This window comes from Gobio gobio (assembly GCF_949357685.1).
Source record: "Gobio gobio genome assembly, chromosome: 3".
Classification (NCBI taxonomy): Eukaryota; Metazoa; Chordata; class Actinopteri; order Cypriniformes; family Gobionidae; genus Gobio; species Gobio gobio.
Window position 1 is genome coordinate 51,776,007 of NC_137099.1, and position 20,771 is coordinate 51,796,777.

General features: G+C 37.8%; 1 protein-coding gene across 1 annotated transcript in view; it reads right to left on the bottom strand.

Annotated features, from left to right (window-relative positions):
• gsk3bb (glycogen synthase kinase 3 beta-b) overlaps positions 1-20,771 on the bottom strand; it is a gene marked incomplete at its 3' end in the record, with an annotated part of 40,580 nt that overhangs the window by 1,015 nt on the left and 18,794 nt on the right. Inside the window, exons 2-9 of the mRNA XM_079811266.1 lie at positions 16,427-16,620; positions 16,123-16,206; positions 7,423-7,533; positions 7,017-7,147; positions 5,244-5,350; positions 4,830-4,927; positions 3,797-3,892; positions 3,393-3,579 (exon numbers count right to left, since the gene is read on the bottom strand). Coding sequence (XP_079667392.1) covers positions 3,393-3,579; positions 3,797-3,892; positions 4,830-4,927; positions 5,244-5,350; positions 7,017-7,147; positions 7,423-7,533; positions 16,123-16,206; positions 16,427-16,620 — 1,008 coding nt within the window. The remainder of the gene's footprint in view (positions 1-3,392; positions 3,580-3,796; positions 3,893-4,829; positions 4,928-5,243; positions 5,351-7,016; positions 7,148-7,422; positions 7,534-16,122; positions 16,207-16,426; positions 16,621-20,771) is intronic.

Genomic DNA, 20,771 nt, shown 5'->3' on the forward strand with positions numbered 1-20,771 from the left:
CAGGAAATGTATCAATAACAGCGCTAGGGATGTCACGGCACCAAAATTCCAGTAGTCGGTACCAACACCTTAACAATTTTACGGTACTCGGTACCAATTTCGGTACCACAGCTAAATGTTTTTGTAATTTTTTTTTTACTATTTAAAAAAAACGTATTAAATGTATTAAGTTTATTATTTATAATGATAATCATTATAAGTAAATAATACAAACATTTAAAGGCTGTATGCTTTTTAAAAGTAAACATTGCTTATAAAAAAAGATCAAGTGAAAAATAATCAACCATCTAGGCATAATTATTATTATTAGTAGAGACGTATTATTATTACATATAGCTAAACCTGCTGTAGGCTACAATAGTAGCCTGATATATTCTGTCAATTAAATTACGGTAAATTCTCATGAAGTGACGGTTTATGCGTTCGTGTCTTCATATAGAGACACACGGCAGAGACTACAAAGACAGCGAGCGAGTGTCACGCACCTCTGTGCCCCGTCATTCACACAAGAGGCGCAGAACATGCAGGAGTAATATTTAAATAGTATTTTGCAGCAGTGTTAATTTCGTTGACAAATAATTTGTCATAATTTTCATCAACAACCTTTTTTCACTGACGAAAACGAGACGATAACTAAATAAAAACTAGTGTTGGATGACAAAAACTATGACGAAAATCAACTGTCATTTTCGTCAACAAATAAAAACGAGACGAAAATGTTAGGGAGGGACGATTAGGGAAGAGATCCAGTCAGAACTGATATCCTGTGTAACAGATGCACACATTTTATTTGAATGTGCTGATCTAACCGCTGGAGAACACGGCGCTGTTGCACAGGCTCACGCATCCCCAATCCAGTGCTCCAGAGCGGCTCACAATCAATGAACATTAGCGCACATTTATGCCAGGCAATTGTTTATGAACTAATGCTGATGAATAATGACAATGTTTACTTTACGATGTTTATATAGTAATATGCTTTAGACGGTTGTAACAATGCATATTTTATCTCCCTCATCTGAACTTGAATGAGCAGCTGCAACTGCATCTGAGGCGCAAACAATTCAAAATAAGAGTCCCAGTGTATTTCGAGCTTGTTTATCATTAAAAGTAACGCATTATATATTCGTTTTTGTTTACACAATAAACTGTATTTAATTGAATTCCCATTTAATTTATAGTCAGGAGGAAAGACTAGTATTTGACACATATTCAATTCCCATTTAATTTATAGTCAGGAGGAAAGACCAGTATTTGACACATATTCAATAAAGTATCAGGGTTATAATAGTTAACTAAAACCATTAAAAAAAAACTTCATTACTTGAAATTAAATAAATGTTAACTGAAATTAAAAATAAATAAATAAACAAACTTATTTGAAGCTTTAGCTTAACCTGATATGGCTTACTGACTAAAACAGAAATACAAAGTTATAAAAACTATATAGATGTTTTTAAAAAACATACAAAAATGTGAATTGAGCTCTCTTTGTGTATTTTTAATGTCAAAAACAAAATTATGTCAAAATGTCAGTTCAAGTGACAGTCGGTTGTGTAATGCTTAAATGCTTAATGTATTACAATTTAACTAAACTCATTCGATTTTAAAAGACTAAATCTACAGTAGATTAAGTCGACTAAAATCCTATGATATTTAGTCAACTAAAACTAGACTAAAACTAAAAACAATTCAGGTGACTAAAATATGACTAAAACTAAATTTGCTGTCAAAATTAACACTGTTTTGCAGTTTAATATTCACAGACACTAATATATATTCGGCCACAGTCTGGAGCCCTGCGCTAAGATAAACACGGAAGCGACTGAACGCAGCTGCGGGTACCGAATATACTCGGGAGTCGGTACTACCGGTAGGCTACAACAGAAATGCTGGTATCGTCACATTTTTATAATTTCAGTACCGACTTGGTACCGAAGTACCTTGTGACATCCCTAAACAGCGCATCGCTAGCCCAGCACTAACGTGAATGACTGATGTAACATTAAAGCCTGCAAAACAAATCTGGCTCCATCCTTTATCTTTACTCAAAGTAGTAAGAACGACAGACAATCTGCATTAATGGACTCAGTTTTAGGTAATACTGCAGCCCACAGCTGGTTTACAGTAGTATTTCAGTAAGACAGTAATAACGTGAGTTAGCCAGTTAGCCAGAGACCTACATAATATGAAACAAACTCATTGTAGAGCACAGCGTCTTCTCGACATGATGCTATCCAGCATCCGCTGCAGTGTTTGAGGGGGTTCAAGGTTTCCCTGGTGTCTGCGCGCAATAAGTGGACGGGCAATATGCTAATGTTTCATCTTGACGTCACAGCGAAACGGCTTGCGATTTGTTTGAAAAACGATTCGTTTAATTGACTCAGAGTCGACTCTTACTTTTGAGAGACAATAACTTTATATACGCTGCACTTTCAGATTTAAAACTTTGCAGGATGCTTTCATTCACTAAGAACTGTTACACACTACATGAAAAGTCAACAATCCATAATAGGGGCACTTAAATTAACGTTAACTAATGGGAGCCTATTGTAAAGTGTTGCCGATATTAGCGTTACAAAGATTTATGAAAGAATAATGAAAGTACAAACAAATTGAAACCGTTCTGAAGTTTGGGGTCTTTTTTTAAAAGAAAGGAATACTTTTATTCATCAAGGATGTATTAAATTGATCAAAATTAAAGACATTTATAATGTTATAAAATATTTATTTTTCTTCGACGCAGACAGCGTTTTAATCTTTGGCTTGGATAAATTACATACAAAAGTGTAAGCTTTACTAATCGATTCATGTGGAATCTCAAATGTACGTCCATTACATAATCATCAGACGATCTCTTCTCAGTCAACTATAAAGCCGCAAGATGCGTGATGAAACAACAGATGGCAGTAATGCACAATTTTTGTGATCTAATAAGACAACGCTGTTCTGCTTCGATGCATTGGAGGATCGTCACAACGCAAAATGGACCGTAGCTTTTGGTCGTGCTACACCACTCCTTGCTGGAAAAAGTAGTTACTGAAAAAGCTACACTGTTTTAAAAGCAACTGAGCTACTGTCAAGCTACATTAAAAAATGTGCAGGTTAGTTAGCTACTTATAGTCAGCTACACTGGGCAGTTGTGCTTTTTCATTGCTTTGAATAAACCATTTAATGTGGTGCTTTAATATTGTGCTCATTGCGTCCTCTTGTGGCCTCAGGAGACAAGCCAAAAGCTTTTCCCCCCTAACTGAAATGATGCCTTTTATGCCATTTAATTAATTTTGTTAACAAATTCTTGTCAATTTATAAATGGTGCCTGAAAGCGAACCGAAACAAGAAGAAATTGCAAAGTAAACGATCTACAGGTCTGAAAACGTGAAGCCACATACCCTGTGTAGTGAAATTAAACAGCACAGGCCGCTCTCTTCCATTCGGGAGCTTCAGGATGGGCTCACGGAGCTCGTCGAAGAAAGTGTGAGCGCAGGCCTCGAGAGGAGTGAATCGGGACGTAGGTGTGTACTCCAACAATCGGGAACACAAGGCTATTGCCTCCGGAGGGGTCCGAGGGCGGAAAACCTAACATATGGACAACAACACAGGTTTATTAGTGCTATATACAAACGTTGCTGACTGTCAAAAATACTATTTTTGATATAATTCTAGGTGAAATGCCAATGAAACTGTGTTGGCAATAGCAATTTTATAAAGCATTATAAGAAGAGCATAAAGACAGCAATATAGAAGATAGAAGGCCTAGAATTAAAGTAAGGAATAAAAGCAAACTCATGCAAACCTTAGTCCACGGGTGCGCCTTTATCTGTGGAAACTTGAACTCAGTGTAATTTGGGTTCATCTCTCGAATCTGCTCTCGCGTAGGAGTTCCCAGCACCTGGAGGAAACACGTTTTCTTATTCTGTTGCAGTTGCAATACATAGCAGAGTCCAAATCAACACTGAACTGACACCATTTCCTTTTCTATATTCTTCTTTTCCCCCCCAGTTTTTGCATAATTGAATCATTATTTTCCTGTGTATCTCTGTAAAGCTGCTTTGAAATAATCTGTATTGTATAAAGCTATAGAAATAAAGGTGACTTGACTTGAGAGTTCACTTTCAGAGCTATTTATTTCCGGCTGCTGAGTGACAAAAACAATGACAGCCAATCAAAATCTTAGAATAAACATAAATGTATTGCCCATTGGTGTGGATGCTAATATAGTTATCTTTATAGCAGTTTTATTTTACAATAAATAATATACGATTATAGTAACTATTTAGAATTAGTTTTAATTTTTATATTTTCAGCTTTTATTTTAGTTGAAAGTTTGCCATTTTTTTTTTTTTTTTAAATATGTTTCTAGGTTTTAGGCTTAGTAATTTTAATACTTTAACTTATTTTATTTCAGTTAGCTGCCAAAGAGGCCTTATTTTCATTAAGTTAACGATTTTTCATACATTATTTATTTTATTTCCGTTTTATGTCAATTATTGAAATAGTTTTTTAAATAGATTTAAATGTAGTTAGGTTGTAGTTGTAGTAAGGATAACAACAACAACAACACTTCTTTATAGACTGCGTTCTTTATGTGAAAAGACTTTACTTGCAGGAAATAAGTCTTTTTTTTAAGCAGAGGATTCTGCTGTAAATTAGGAGAAACATATTTAACTGCAATTTGCGTTACTCAAACACTAACAACCTCTAAGAAAAGTGCATAATGCCATTCAACTGAGACACTTCAGTTCAGCAATAACAAGATAACAAGTTGAAGCAATCAAAAGTTTAACATTATTTATGAAAACTCCCATGCAACACACACACGTCCACACCTTGATAATTTCAACGAGCTGATCGACGCCGCTGTCACCTGGAAAAATCGGCTGTCCAAGAAGCAGCTCGGCCAGTACACAACCAGCCGACCAAATGTCTGTATAGAACGACAAAGGTAAACACTGTATATTACAGCAAATACACTTCTTACATCACAGATATCACATTTCTTTAGCATGTATTTATATATACATAATAATTATACACAGTACACACACACATACATTATGTAAACACAAACTTTTATTTTGGATGCGATTAATCGTTTGACAGCACTAAATATGTAAGGATTATTCAATTCAATTAGATGGGATTTTACTATTAATTGAAATTTTTAAAAATATATACATAAAAAAAGGAGTTTGATGGTGTATTTTAAAAAGAGTTTTAGACTACAAAGAGCAGTAGAATACCAATGCTGGAAGTGTAGTCTGTGGCTCCAAAAATGAGCTCCGGGGCTCTGTAGTACCGCGAGCAGATGTAGGAAACATTAGGCTCACCACGCACCAGCTGCTTAGCACTGCAGGAGACAGAAAAGAAACGAACCAAACGCGAGAGACAGACAGAGAGAATTAGACATAATGTAACCAGAAATTATACCAACAACAGTGTACATCAAAACAGCCATCATTATCATCATAAGAACAGTAATCATAATCATTATCACCAAACACCAATTAACTAGAGCCAAAGTTTGTAAACGACAGAGGTTTATTCAGATAAAGTCCGACGCAGATTCAGATCAGAATGCTCAAAGTTAAATGTGTGGCATTTGATCTGTGATATAGTCACTTTCGCACATGTCATGAGACTTTGCCAGATTAAGTTTTCCAGTAAAGGTACATCTGTTATTCACACAAGCAAAGTTGTTCTGTGTTTTATACTGCTGCCATTCACACACTACCACCAAAATGCCCTCATTCCTTCAACCAACCTCTTGAGGTGCATCCTGGGATGCTTTATAAACAGTATACAATGAGTTGACATAGTGTATAAGATGAACACGTTTCATGCTTTTTCCTCTCCAAATAATCAATTTGTAAAGAAATACATCGGCTATGTATTCTTCTGCGCACAATGGCTGTATTTATTTGATCAAAAATACAGTAAAACAGTAATATTGTGAAATATTATTACTATTTGAAATATAAGTTTATAATATATTTTCAAATGTAATTTATTCCTCTAAGCTGAATTTTCAGCATCATTACTCCAGTCTTCAGTGTCACATGATCCTTCAGAGATCATTCTGATATGATGATTTGATGCTCAAGAAGCATGTCTTATTATTATCAATGTTAAAAAAACGTTTGTAACATTGTTTCTAAATGTCTTTACTGACACTTTTGATCAAATTAATGCATCCTTGCTGAATAAAAGTATTTTTTTAAATTGTTTAAATGCTGTAAGCACATAATTTTTATTTAATTGTCAATCATCAGAAGGTTTTTAAGAGCCAGCGCAAATCCTCTTTTGCCATAAAAAAAAATTACTGTCAGGATTTACTAAAAACACGCAGTGAAAAATGAGTTTATTTTTCGTCAATTTACTGGTGTTTGCGCCTAGGCTGGGTAAACCCAGCCTGATCTGCCAGCGATTTGATTTCAACCTGCGGCTCAGGCTGGAAACCTGTACATATTTCTATCCTGCTTCTGTTACAAATTTGTGGGGACCAATCACAAACCGGCTTATGCACCTGCGCGCTATTGACGAGTTTAACACAATGACGGATAGAGAAGCGACGGATCGTTGGTGTGATTGGTTGAAGGACTATCTAATTGCGTACAGAGTCATTTGAACTACGCCCGTTGATCACGTCTCTTGCGCAGTAGAAAATACAGAGCAGACTCCCCAGACTAATGTTCAATCTTAAAAGACTGAGCTTGGTCTGGTGATAGCCAGACAAATTTGCCGCCCAAAAAGCATATCTTAAACCAGATGGTTGGTCATTACGGAAATGATCCGGCTGGGTCTGTGTTCTTTTCATTTGTTAGTAGATCACACGCAGAATTTTCCACTCCCATTTGTGCTTTTATGGAATTGCGTTCTCATGCTAATTTGCCCTGTTTAGTCAATCTGGCCCAATTTCTCAACTATCTTTTACTGAAAGTCTCGGGTATGAACAAGTATTGTTAACTTTACAGCAGGTGCTATAGGCATGAAGGAACCTAATTTCCCTGTTTCACCTTCCAAAGTCGCAAAGTTTGAGTACAGCTGTCTCTGGGTCGAGCAGGAGGTTCTGCGGCTTGATGTCTCGATGGCAGATCCCATATGAGTGGATGTACGCCAAGCTGCGGAACAGCTGGTACATATATAACTGAAAACACACAAAACAGCGACTTTATTACACCAGAATTTACAAGCTGAGACAAATCTACAAATGAATCCACAGAAAACTCAGCAATGAATCAAGATATGGCACAGAATCATATCTTGAGGTCATAAGACCAAGACCAAACCAAGCTACATTAGAAAGCCCATTGTTGACTGGATAACTATGTTTTGCCATTTTGGTCCATGTGCTAGACATGCACAAAACCAACTTAGAAAATCACACATCTTTGATGAGTGAGTAATGTCTGACTCTGTTACCTTCACATAGACCATGGGCAGATTCTGCTTGGCTCTGCTGTAGTGTCTGGCCACTCGGTACACATTTTCAGGCACGTAGTCCATCACCAAATTCAGATACACCTCATCCTTCTGTGGATGTGAAGAAGAAGACGAGGGAGGGAGGGACAAAAGAGAGTGTTTGATATCTAGAAAACATCTTTAGGTTGTTTATGGGTTACAAGCAATGATCAAAATAGATGTACGGTCTCAGGTGTGTACTTACAACAGCATCGAAAGTGCTTTGCTAGGTTATCCTAAATATTTTGGTTGAATTTTAAATATAGCATACCATTCCACTGATATACACTACTGTCCTAAAGTTTGGGATCAGTAAGAATCTTCTTTTTTTTCCCTTTTATTCAGCGAGGATGAATTAAAATAATCAGAAAGACATTTATGAAGTTACAAAAGATTTGTATTAATCAAAGAATCCTGAAAAAAAAAAAGTTTCACGGTTTTCGCAAAAATATTAAGCAGCACAACTTTTCAACATTGATAATAATAAGAAATGTTTCTTGAGCTTCCAATCATATTAGAATGATTTCTGAAGGATCATGTGACACTGAAGACTGGAGTAGTGATGCTGAAAATTCAGCTTTGATCACAGGAATAAATTACATTTGACAATATATACAAATAGAAAATAGTTATTTTAAATTGTAATAATATTTCATAATATTACAGTTTTTGCTCAAAAATATTACTGACCCCAAAACTGACCAAAAACAACTGTTTTTGAATTTCAATACAAAATCACCCACCCCTAAACCATTCCCATATCCACTGTGAGACATTTACTGTTGATAACACAAACATCTGGTGGTGGACTTTCTATTCAGGGGTCTGAGACTCATCACACATGAGACACATTGACTATATGAACAGTCATTATTTCTCTCTCTTTTCCCCAGAGACAAGAACTCCTTAATGTAGCTGGAAAATGAACCTGAGCCAATTCCTGCTTCGCAACAGTGAGATCAGCTCTGCAATTGTCCTGTGATTGGCCGATTGTTTTCTGAGATGTGCTGTGATTTGTTGTTCATGCACACATACAAATTCTAAGATAAAAGAGGCTGCTAAATGATAAATATTGATATCAAAGTCTCTGTGCTGGTGCATTCATACAGGTAATAACTGATGCCAAGCATTTTACAATACATGATAATTTTAGAATTTATAAACAATAACTTGATGCTATTGCTGCTGATTGGTCAATACAGCATTCCAACCATGCCAAAATACATGACATGGTAACATCTGCAAACAAACAAAAAACCCTTTCTAATACTAGCATACTGCATAATGTGCAATATTTCCTTGCATACTATTTTTTAAACTGTTTGTGAAACTGCAAAATATGCAATTATAAACTTTTTAAATGGCAGTAGGGATGTTAACGATTAATCGGTGATTGATTAATTGTCGATAATACATTTCATCGATAAACGTATCTATTGTCGATTAAAGGAACACGCCGACTTTTTGGGACTTTATCTTATTGCGCCGCTGCACCCATGGTACGGCAGCAAAGTTCCTCGATTATTACGCAGGAATGAGAGAATAGTCCCTAGCCATATCGGTCTAAAAAATCACAACTTTTAATTTTCCGTCGGTCTTACTACACAATGTAACTATACACATCACAACATGTAAATAGGAAAATGTTGGCGTTATTTTGTCACTTATTGAGCAGTAGGCTAGCTGGAGCCATTTATCCTCCAGTCTTTGTGCTAAGCTAGGCTAGCAGTGAGTGTGTCAGACAGAGTTATGGCACGCACAGAGATGAGAATGGTATGTATGGACTTATCTAACCGCTGTCAATATGCGGTGTATTAAAATCTTTTTTTTTCTTTCACTTTCCAATTTGCGATCACGTGTACTCTGTGTATAGGGAGCGAGTCTGAGTCTGACCACACATTTTACAAGATATTTGTCAATATATCAATGACAATCAATGACAATCAGGATCTGTAGCGCACCAAATCCTCCGACATCGTCCTGTCAGTCATCTCTCCTAAGTGAAATCTGATGTACTGTAATGTAACCGACTACCACAGCAAGCCTGACCATGTCCCTTTAGGGGCTCCGTAGAATGTGTTATTCATTTTCCGTGCCTTTCCAAATTCCGAATTAGGCTTCGGGCACATCCCTAGTCCAATCAAGTCACAGTTAGTACTTAGACACAGTTAGTCAAGACAAGTAAATCGCATTGTGGGATGCAATAGCCAGTTGTAGACAGCACATATTAGTTATATTCTACAGTCTAGGTTGCACTTCAGTTCTTGACTATAAGCTGGCGTGATTCAACCGCACCATTGTCAAGAGAGTAAACAGGTATATAAATGGGTGAGCGTTATGTCTGGACAGAGTTACATAACTGAACTGATCCGGTTTCTGTGACACCAGGGGAGTCACAACGGTCAGACACTATGTCACCATGCTGGAATGGAGGGTTAAACCGGTGAGGACAACCCTGCTCTCGCTGTCTGTCAATGAGACGGGCATAGATATCAGCTTCACAGGTCATAAACATACTCATACGCACGTCTACAAATGCAGACATGAATGCTAAATCAACACGTTAATATATACTGTGGTATTTCTCAGTACTCAAGTGGGAGGTAGAGTTTCCTTCAAATTGCTATACTTGTGTAGAGTAGTGGTTCTTAACCAGTGAGACTACTAATGTAACTTTATGTTGAAATTAAGACCATACGACCATGCAATCTGTTGCTAGCCAAGTTACATAACAAGTGCCCATATCCTCAAACCATAAACACAGTACAAAAAAATATGACCAGACTTGATTAGTTCAAGTAACTATTTGTGTCCTGAATTAGAACACTGGAGTAAAATGTGTTTCAGGCGATAGTGACACTTTAATCCATCATGACTAGCCATTCACTTACAGCATCCTACTTTCTGTCCTGTTCCTTTTCTTTTACGCCTCTCAAAGCACTCCTCACACATTATTCTCAATGTCTTCCTTTCTGTCTTTGGTACAAAAGATTAAGCCCTGCCGTTGTATGTAAGAATAACTCAAGAGTAACCGAATCGGCCTCTACATATTTTATTTGAGTTATTTTAAATTGTAATAAGATTTCGCAATATTACTGTTTTCTTTCTTTTTTTATCAAATAAAGTCCAGGTAAGCATTAGAGGATTCATTCATTAAAAACATTAATTAACAACCAAAAAACTTTTAAACAGTGTAGTGTGTATTTATACAGATATATCCATATAGAAATATGTTGCCAAATATATGTTTATTATATGTGTGTGGCAGTTAAAATTGAGGGGCATGCAACAGAAACAAGTGTAATTGACAATGGAAAGCGACGACCCTTAAATCCCAAAGTATGTTTCTGCCGTACGTCCGCACACCCGGACTGCGTGCTGCCCAATTTTTGTGACTGCGTGGGCGGTGCGCGTACAACAGCGCATGTGCGAGTGACTTGAGCGCTTGAAAGCAAAGTCCACTGGATACCGCGCACACGACAAACTAATTTTTCCGCGCTCACGGCCAAAGGAGTATACATAAGCTGTGTCCCAATTCAGAGGCTGCATCCTTCGAAGGATGAGGACTTCAAAGGACACAACTTTAGTAGTCTCGCGTAGGCAGACGGAGGGCCGAACGGTCCGTGGGCGTGACGTCTGAGGCTGAGACTAAAACTTTTTCGAGGTCATGGAGGCGTTGCTAAATGGGACGGTCTACCCTGCAGAGGATTGTTCGTGTTTCCTAGCAACTGCGACAGCTGCCGTTGATGAGTGACAGTAACGTTTGTAAAAGACTTTTTGGAAATTTATATTAAACTGTCTGAAAACAAAACAACTAAATATGTTCACCTTGGTCCATTTCTGTATATAATAAAGAGAATAAACTATACAGAATTGCATCTTAGAAAGATACAAGTCAACATTTGAAGCACTTTACATTTGTATCATTAGATATTTGAGAAAGTTGAAACCCAATACTTACATTCAAAAGTGTAATTTAGTCAATTTCTCTCAAAAAGAACAGCAGAACGCGGAAAATTAAGTATACCCAGGCCTTCATTTTTGTGACCGCGAAATTAGGCTGCACATGGGCAAGGTTTGTTGACATCCGTGGACCATCACACGGACAGTGCGTGGACCATCGTGGAACTGAAGTATACTTTAGGCTTTACAGTATAATTTGATCAGCTGATGTATACAGTACAAAATGGAAAACAGACATTCCGACCCTCATCCCTCCCTCACACTTTGTAACAAATCATTCCCTCGCGGGTCAAAATGACCCAAAGCCCTAAAATTATACTTATTTTTTTCTTTGTTAGGAAATCTTATTTAATTTCATTTTGATAATATTTTTTCTATTATTTGAATTTGTTTTGTTTACCTTTAAAATGACTAGATTTTATCGATAATAAATAGAAATTTAAGCACATTCTTCACATTCAATTCAAAATAACCCAATTTCATGCATAACCCTTTTAATTCAGCTCAAAATATCTTACATTGGGTGTCTTTGCCGACCTCTTGTGGAAAAAAACCCAAAACCAAATCAGTTGGCCCAATGGAGAAAAATAAACCTTGGGAGAAACCAGGCTCAGTCGGGGTGCCAGTTCTCCTCTGGCCAATTAACAAACAGCGTATGATTATTATTCTGGCAACTTTACGGGTCAGGGGTCATATTAGATTGGATGATCGATTGATATTAGACTCATCGGTCATATTAGATCAGAATATTCAAAAGATCAGAGGCAACATGCCGGAGACGGGTTTATTGAGGATGACGTATTGATTAAACAATTATTAAAGGGTTAGTTCACCCCAAAATGAAAATTCTGTCATTAATTACTTACCCTCATATCGTTCAACACCCGTAAGACCTCCGTTCATCTTCGGAACAGAAATGAAGATATTTTAGTTGAAATCTGATGGCTCTGAAAGGCCTCCATTGGCTCAATGGCACGGTTCACTCTCAAGACCCTTAAAAGGTACTAAAGACGTCGTTACAAAGTCCATCTCACTACAGTGGCTCTACAATAACTTTATGAATCGGCGACAATAGTTTTTGTGCGCAAAAAACCCCTAAATACTGACTTACATAGTGATGACGATTTCAAAACACGGCCTCATGAAGCTTCGAAGCGTTATGAATCACTGAGCCGAATGATGATTCGGATCGCGTGTCAAACCGCCAAACTGCTGAAATTTGGCGATTCAAACTGCTCATTCGACTCACTGATTCATAACGCTTCGAAGCTTCATGAGGCCGTGTTTTGAAATCGTCATTCCTATGGAGACATTCCATTCATTCCTATGGAGGGGTTATTTTTGTTCAATTTCAACCACAAAACTCCTTGAATCCAGTACATTTGTTTGGTGCACTCTCAATTCTGGTCAAAATGACCCGAGGGAAGGATGTTTTTCAGTGAAACAAGTATTTGAACTTAGCATGTTTCCTACATCTCAGCAAAAATACTATGGTATTTTTATGCTTTAGTACAGTCAAAAAAAATTACACAGAGCACATTTAAGCGAAAATCTAAACTTCTGGCAAAGGCCAGCAGAGAGAAAAAAACATATATACTGTTTTAAACCCTGCTTTAGTCACGGAAGGGCCCTTGATTGCTTTTCTGACTGATGTGACACTTCAATTGAATTCACTCAATCTAAAACGTAAAGGGAAACAAAAGTGTACGTGGATGAAAAGGACTCTCTTTGCTCAGAAAAATCCTCAGGTTTCACAACCACAATCATTTCCCAAACCACAAGCAATGCATGAGGCTGCAATCTATATTTATATATGAATGTGGCCCTCTTGACTGAAGTGGACTGCCTCTGACATAAACTATGCATATATGAACATGGTTAGTGTTATGTTACATTGTGTGGTACCTTGATCTTCTTTCTCCAAAAAAAGGAAAGAAAAAGAAGTGCTTGATTTTGGATGTCTGCAGCTTGTATAAATTTACCCTGTAAAAACTGACTCTCAGGTATGTAATGCAATAGTATTCTTGTTATACGATCTTGACAAGACTCTGATCCTATTTGTGTGATCTGTATATAGATTATACATTAAAAGGGAAGTCTGAACTCAGTGAACTGTCTTCCACACACACACACACACACACACACACACACACACACACACACACACACACACACACACACACACACACACACACACACACACACACACACACACACACACACACACACACACACACACACACACACACACACACACACACACACACACACACACACACACACACACACACACACACACACACACACACACACACACACACACACACACACACACACACACACACACACACCGTTCCTTTGGTTGGCTGCACAGAAGCCAGATCTTGTCATTCATTCAGTAAAAATAGGGCTGGTCTAACAGTTTATCTTCCCATCAATCAAAAGTTTCCTACTGAGCTTTCATTGGCCACTACTGTGACAGGCTTTGCCCCTGGGCTATCGCAGGATTACCCAGAAATCCCAGCCAGAGGTCAAAAACTGGAGGGCCTGAGAAGCAAGTGCTGTAACGCACAACAAAACACCACCCTGTTTGGATAGCAAGTGTCTTCTGCTAAATATACTGTAAGTTTGTGCATATTAATTATAGTTCTATTCATATAATACAATGTTTTGTGTATGTGTACCGCACCATGTGAGTGAGTTCCCTTTGGGGATATTTTATTACATTTGTTCATAACATACTAGAGAATTTCATTAAAAAGTCCACCCCTCCCCCCAAAAAATAATATTTGTTTATTTGTTGAATAAATATAAATCAGCATATTAGAATGATTTCTGAAGGATCATGTGACACTGAAGACTGGAGTTATGATGGTGAAAATTCAACTTTGCCATCACAGGAATAAATTACATTTTAAAATAAATAAAAAGGTTTATTTTTAAACCGTAATAACAATTCAAAATAGGCTTGTTTTCCTGTATTTTTGATCAAATAAATGCATCACTGGTAAGCATAAGAGACTTCTTTAAAAACCCTTAAAAATATATATAATTATTCCAAACTTTTGATTGGTAGTGTACATACATTTATTTATTTGTATTGAATTGCATTTATTTTGGGGGTTAAGAAATCTTAAGAAATGTATAAAAATATACACATATAAAAATTTGTCCCTAAAAGCATGCACACAGAAAATCATTTATAGCACCATTATGATTATTCATCTATTTAATGTGACATTTTATTACAAATAAATTACCATATTACATTAATATTACCATGATATACACATCTTTTACAAATGTTATAATATATAATTTTTTTTTCACATTACAATAATCTCAAAAGTTAAAAGAAATCCCACACACTATTGATACTTGCAAAAGATTTTTAGACATTTATTAGCAACGTTTCGGTCTCATGACTTTCATGAGGCATATAAGGTTATGAGACCGATTTTGTTATCCTCTTTCCTACGCACCACTCTATTACCAACAGGTGTGCGATGGTAAATTGTCAAGTCACATTACAGTAATGAAAATTATATATATTTTTGCATTACATTAATAATCGAGGTAAATCCAAAAAATCTAAATGGAACTAAAATAGACTAAATAGATTTCTTTATGTAAAATATTGTATTGTATATTATATATACACACACACACACAAACACACACACACCAGTGTTTCCCACATAGACTAATTCCACAGAATCAACACTGGCCACCACATATTGCGCGTCGTTACACAACAGTTTTACTATGCAGGTATTTGCAGCAATTTTTTACTACGTAAACCATATTTACAGGATCGTTTTATTGTGGAGAGTGATGGGGATGCAACATTGTTAACATTAATGTTAATGTTTTTTATTGTATTTAGCCCTCAGGTATTGCTTACTAATTGGTCACACTCATACTCATTGGTGGTCAAATGTGACCATACACCTTAACTATTTTTCAATTAAATAAATGTTCTATATTTTAGTTTAATAATATGTATTGAATATTTTGAGGATATCTTTGGTACTAAATAGGCCTACTATTTGTGCAATGATTACGGTCCGTTAATTGACCACTTAAAATATTTTTTATTATTTATATTACAATTAGTGTAGTAATGTACACCCCCCCCCCCCCTAGTTGGTTAGAGTAGTTGGTTTCTACTCTGTGGGAAACACTGCATACACTACTGTGCAAAAGTCCTAGCATGTTGGTATTTTCACCCTAAAAATAGTTGCTGTAGTGTGTCAGTAGGAAATATCAGTTTACATTTCCAAACATTCCTTTTGCCATTAATTGTAAAACCGTGTCCTAACTACACGAAACACAACGCCCCAACACGCGATAAAAGGAGTCTGACAACAGCCGGTATGCTCCACATGGAGATCTGATCTTTTTTCAATCTCACCTTCGTCGCGTCTGTCTGTGATCCATTATTAGCAACAGAATACAAACTTTTAGCCAAGTGTGAGTTTGCTGGTGTCCAGAGTCTAATTTAGTGTGAAAGAGCCAAACCAGTCCCTCACAAGCACAGCTCCTTATAAAGTTAGGTATCAGACTGATATCCACTTAGGCTTGCTCCATATCCCATGACCCAGAGCATTTGCTGGGAAACTATTGGGCGGCATGTTTGTGGTCTATAGGGCACATGGTGCTGCTTAGAAAAATGGAGGGAAGAAAAGTGGCACTCACTTTGTCTCCGCTGGAGTAGAAGAAGTACCGCAGACGTACGATGTTACAGTGATCCAACTTCCTCATGATCTGTAACTCACGATTCTGAAAAAAGAATATGTATAGCCAGAGGGAAAAAAGAAAAGAAAAGAATCATAAGAACAGACAATCAATATAAGGCTACATGGTTAGCAAATGTCAACCTTGTCACCTCAAGGCTAAACGTTAAACTTATTTTGGCCTCAAAAATCTGACGCACATGCTCATCTTAGAATATCTGAGCTTATAGGCGTAAACACACAACCAACGATACACACATTCTCACCTTAAACCTTTTATCCTGCAGCACCTTCTTTATGGCCACCAGCTCTCCGGTGTCGCAAAGCTTTGCTTGATAAACGACCCCAAACGAGCCGTTCCCGATGACCTTTGTGTCCGTGTAGCTGACCTCCTGAGGTCGGTCGGGACCCTGACCGGGGGTCGCGGCCACCGTTGTAACTTTACCGCCATCTTTATCTCCTAAGGAGAGAGGGAAAGTACAATGTACCATCATGAATATTCCTTTGTAATTCACTGGTCTGTTTAACACGGTCACATGAGCTCCAGGTGTTACTATCCTCATTAATGTGTATCAAAATTCACCTGAGCTCATTTTCGTCTTAAACACATCCGCTTCACACCTCAACATGTTTTCACACCCCTGAGCAAGTGCTTGAGAACATGATAATGAGGAATATGAGCACAAAATGGGAATTGTGCTCAATTATACATGTCTATTAAAAGAGCATTTTTCTCTCGATTAAACCTTTTTTTAAATGACCCTCCAATGCAGCAAAGGTCTAGTTTCTTGGTGTAAGGCGCGGCTCTGAATAATCAGGCCTGCAGTCCAGTAATGGAAAACTGACTAAATAAATAGTTTCATGAGTTTTAATTATGGATAATTACTTTGTATAGCTAATAAACGGGATCATTAATCAGCACAATGAGAATTTTAATTGGAAACTAAAGCTAGATCATCGTTTATAAAGTGATTAAGTCCAGGCCAAAGTTGAGGTCATGGAAACTAAATGTCCACTAGGAAATAACATCAGTGACCTTCTCTCACTTTTTATCACCATAAAGTCGAGGTATTTTACATAAACCTTTCACATTCTCATTAGCTACACTACCGTTCAAAAGTTTGGGGTTGGCACGATTTTTTAAAGGGGTCATGAACTGGCTTTTGAAAATGTATACTGTTGTCTGAGGTCAAATTATGATGTTTGTGAGGTTTTTACATTCAAAAACATCATAATGAATAAGTAATAGGCTATTTCTGAACCTATTTTTGAGCCTCTCTCATGGAACGCTCTGTTTTTATGGGCGTGCCGCTCAGAAAACTTGAAAGTAAATGCCCACTGCAATGATTGGATTCCAGTTTTGCATATTATAATGAGCTTCAGCTCCCCATTCAATACACATGGGGAATTGTTTTGAAAACTTCCTATGTGGAAAACGGCAATTCGCCCAAAGGGCTCGCAAAATGTCTTTATCAAACAAACATAATGATTAATCCATCCGCAATTAATTGGAATGTTTTTTTGTTATTACTTGGCCCGTCCGAATAGTGGATATAACCGCAAATCACTAACACACGCACACATACACAAGCCAAGTACCCTACGTGCATCAGCAAAACTTTGCTGCTTCTGCGATTGTATTTTTCCTTCAAATAAGTCAAGAGAGTGAACAACGCACATCAAGAAAGGAATGCTATTTCACTATTTAAGATGGCCCGTCAGGTCGGGCTAGCGATTTTGCGAGTTCGACCTAGATTTTGATCCTGAATCGCAGAACAATGAACCAACAACACCGCAAATACAAAGGATACTCCAGCCTGTGGTAAGTTATGTTTAGTTAGACACAATCCGGTTAAGCTCTACGTTGGCCTATGTTATTTATAACATGTCATGCAAAAATCTGTGGGCAGGGCTACAGAATCAAGCATTCGTCTTCATCTGTTGAGGCAGCGTTTCACTGAACTCTGACGTCACGGAGACGCACATTCACAGATCAAGCGTTTTTGCTGAGCCTGGTGTCAATGAAAGCTTTTCTTTGACTAACAAGGAAGTTTTCAGCTCTGAAACTTACAGGATATTCTTACATCACAATGAACTTTTATATATCAAAAGCTAAAGGGAAAGTTGATTTCTCAATTCATCACCCCTTTAATGTTTTTGTTATGCTCACTGCATGTATTTGATCAAAAATACTGTAAAAACTGTGAAATATTATTCTAATTTTAAATTACTGTTTTCTATTTTAAATAGAAATTGAATTTTCAGCATCATTACTCCAGTCTTCAGTGTTACATGTTTATTGTTTAAAACAATTGTGCTGCTTAATATTTTTGTGGAAACCATGATACATTTGATGAAAAGGTTTAAGAGAACAGCATTTATTTGAAATATAAATATTTTGCAACATCATAAATGTGCTTACTGTCACTTCTGATCCATTTAATGCATTCTTGATGAATAAAAGTACTAATATTGTTTTTTTTTTTTTAAATACTTAATCCCAAACTTTTGAATGGTAGTGTACATTTACAAAGCAACAGTGTTCTAAATTCCCTATATGGGTATCCAGGAAGGACTTTTATTATGAAACGTGTATGCCGCTAGGTGACGTTAGTTTCCGCTATTCCGCTATTGTGTTGACTTTCACTTTCACCAGCCGTTTGCTCCGCCATTTCTACAGGTGTTAATGTGCGTGATTGAATGTAAGTTTATTTAATTATACACAGTTATAAGTGATGCATGTTCATTACATTGTTGTGTCAAATATTCAGCTGGTGCAATCGAACTTGACCTGTGCTATGTTATAATATGAGAGCTATATACGGTAATTCGCGTGCATATGTTCGCCGCTGTTAATCCCCTCTCTGTGACGTTGGTACATGTATAACATGTCAGTATTAAGTTGGTGTTTATGTTTATGTAAATCAAAGTTATTAGACATACGCTGATGTGTATTATTATTCTGTTTATTTCAGAAAGACCACATTTAATACCTCTTGTATCACGAGTGTACAACTGGATGATGAAAATGTATGTGGAGAATACATTATATAAAGAGTTGAACAGTTCCCTGTCTCCTGTCACGCTTCTTACCGGAGCCCCGTAGTGGATGAGCATTCGACTACCTATATTCAAATACAGTCCCCAATAGATGGTCCTTCGAGCCGGATCGCTACACTCATTACGGTGATATGGAGCAACAGAGCCAGCATTACTCTCCTGATACTACACATCCTGTTCGACCACAGGCCAGAGTACGTCAGCTTTCAACACGTCTGCAAGCTTATGACCACGCATTACCTAAATCTCTCATACCAGACCCTGTGCTGTATGACAGTTCATACCACCAACGAAGGATGGATCACCCAACAGCACAGCTAAACCTCAGTGGACAGGCCGAGCCAGTCTCGACTGTGGAGCAGCTTCCTATGAGTGAGTTATCTCTGGTGCAGTATGGAGCAGGTCAAGCTACAGGTTATTTGGGCAACATTGATAATGGAGCTGGTGTTCGTGCCAAACAGCTAGATGCAGAGAGATCTTATAGTCATTCTAGTTTACCAATAGCTCAACGAGAATATCACAGTCAATCCGAATGTGGGTCACTCAGCAGTGGCACTGTTTCACCTTCACTACATGAGGAAGAACAGGCTAGAGCTATCTCACCACCTGTGGTCAGACTTAAAGCTACTGCAGCGCCATCTATCCCAATCCTGTATCCAGGACAACCATTCCCAGCTGTTGTGGCAACCAGAGACATTTCTCAACAGTCAGCGCCATGGCACATGACACAAACTACGCCTAATGCCACATATGGTACGACTCCGCCATATCTTGGTGTCTCCCCTTTATCTGCCCCACATGCAACGCTGCATCAGCAACCCTTATCTAGTACGCTAGATTTTCGTCCTTCATGTCAGCTTACCTCATCATTGCCACGTACTGTTACATCAGTGAAGCTGCCTTTAACTACAACAGCCCACATAACTCATGTTCCATCTGTCTATCAGTTGCAGACTACTGTGCCACGCCAACTACAACGACAGTCATTCACTGTGCCAGACCCTTATCGCCCTCCACCATCAGTCACAGGGCATTATGTCACACAGCCTTCTACTTATATTCCAGGACAGACCTGGTATGGCTCTCCTGCGATGTACCCGCCATCACCTCCAACCCCTGTTTACCAGCCAACACCTGCAGCACTTCCGCTCCAGCCAGTTCCAATCCCAACATTACCTAAGCTTGTGAATGATAGTGAGAGAGAGTTTACGGATCTAAAGATGGCTTTGGACAATCTCCTCAATCCTCACACTGAGCTTACTGAACATTATAAATACAGGGTGCTAATGGAACAATTAGTCCTGGAGGAAGCAAGGCTTATCGCCCAAGCATGCCGGCATCATCCTGCGCCCTATGCAGTAGCCATGGCAGCATTGCAACGTCAGTATGGCCAACCACATCAGTTGGCACAAAGTGAAATTGCATCCCTGTTGAATTCGCCTGATATTAGAGCTGGGGATGCAAAGGCTTTCCAGAGTTTTGCACTCAATGTTGACTTGTTGGTAGGCATGCTAATGTCACTAGAGGGGCCACAGGGACGAGAACTCACTT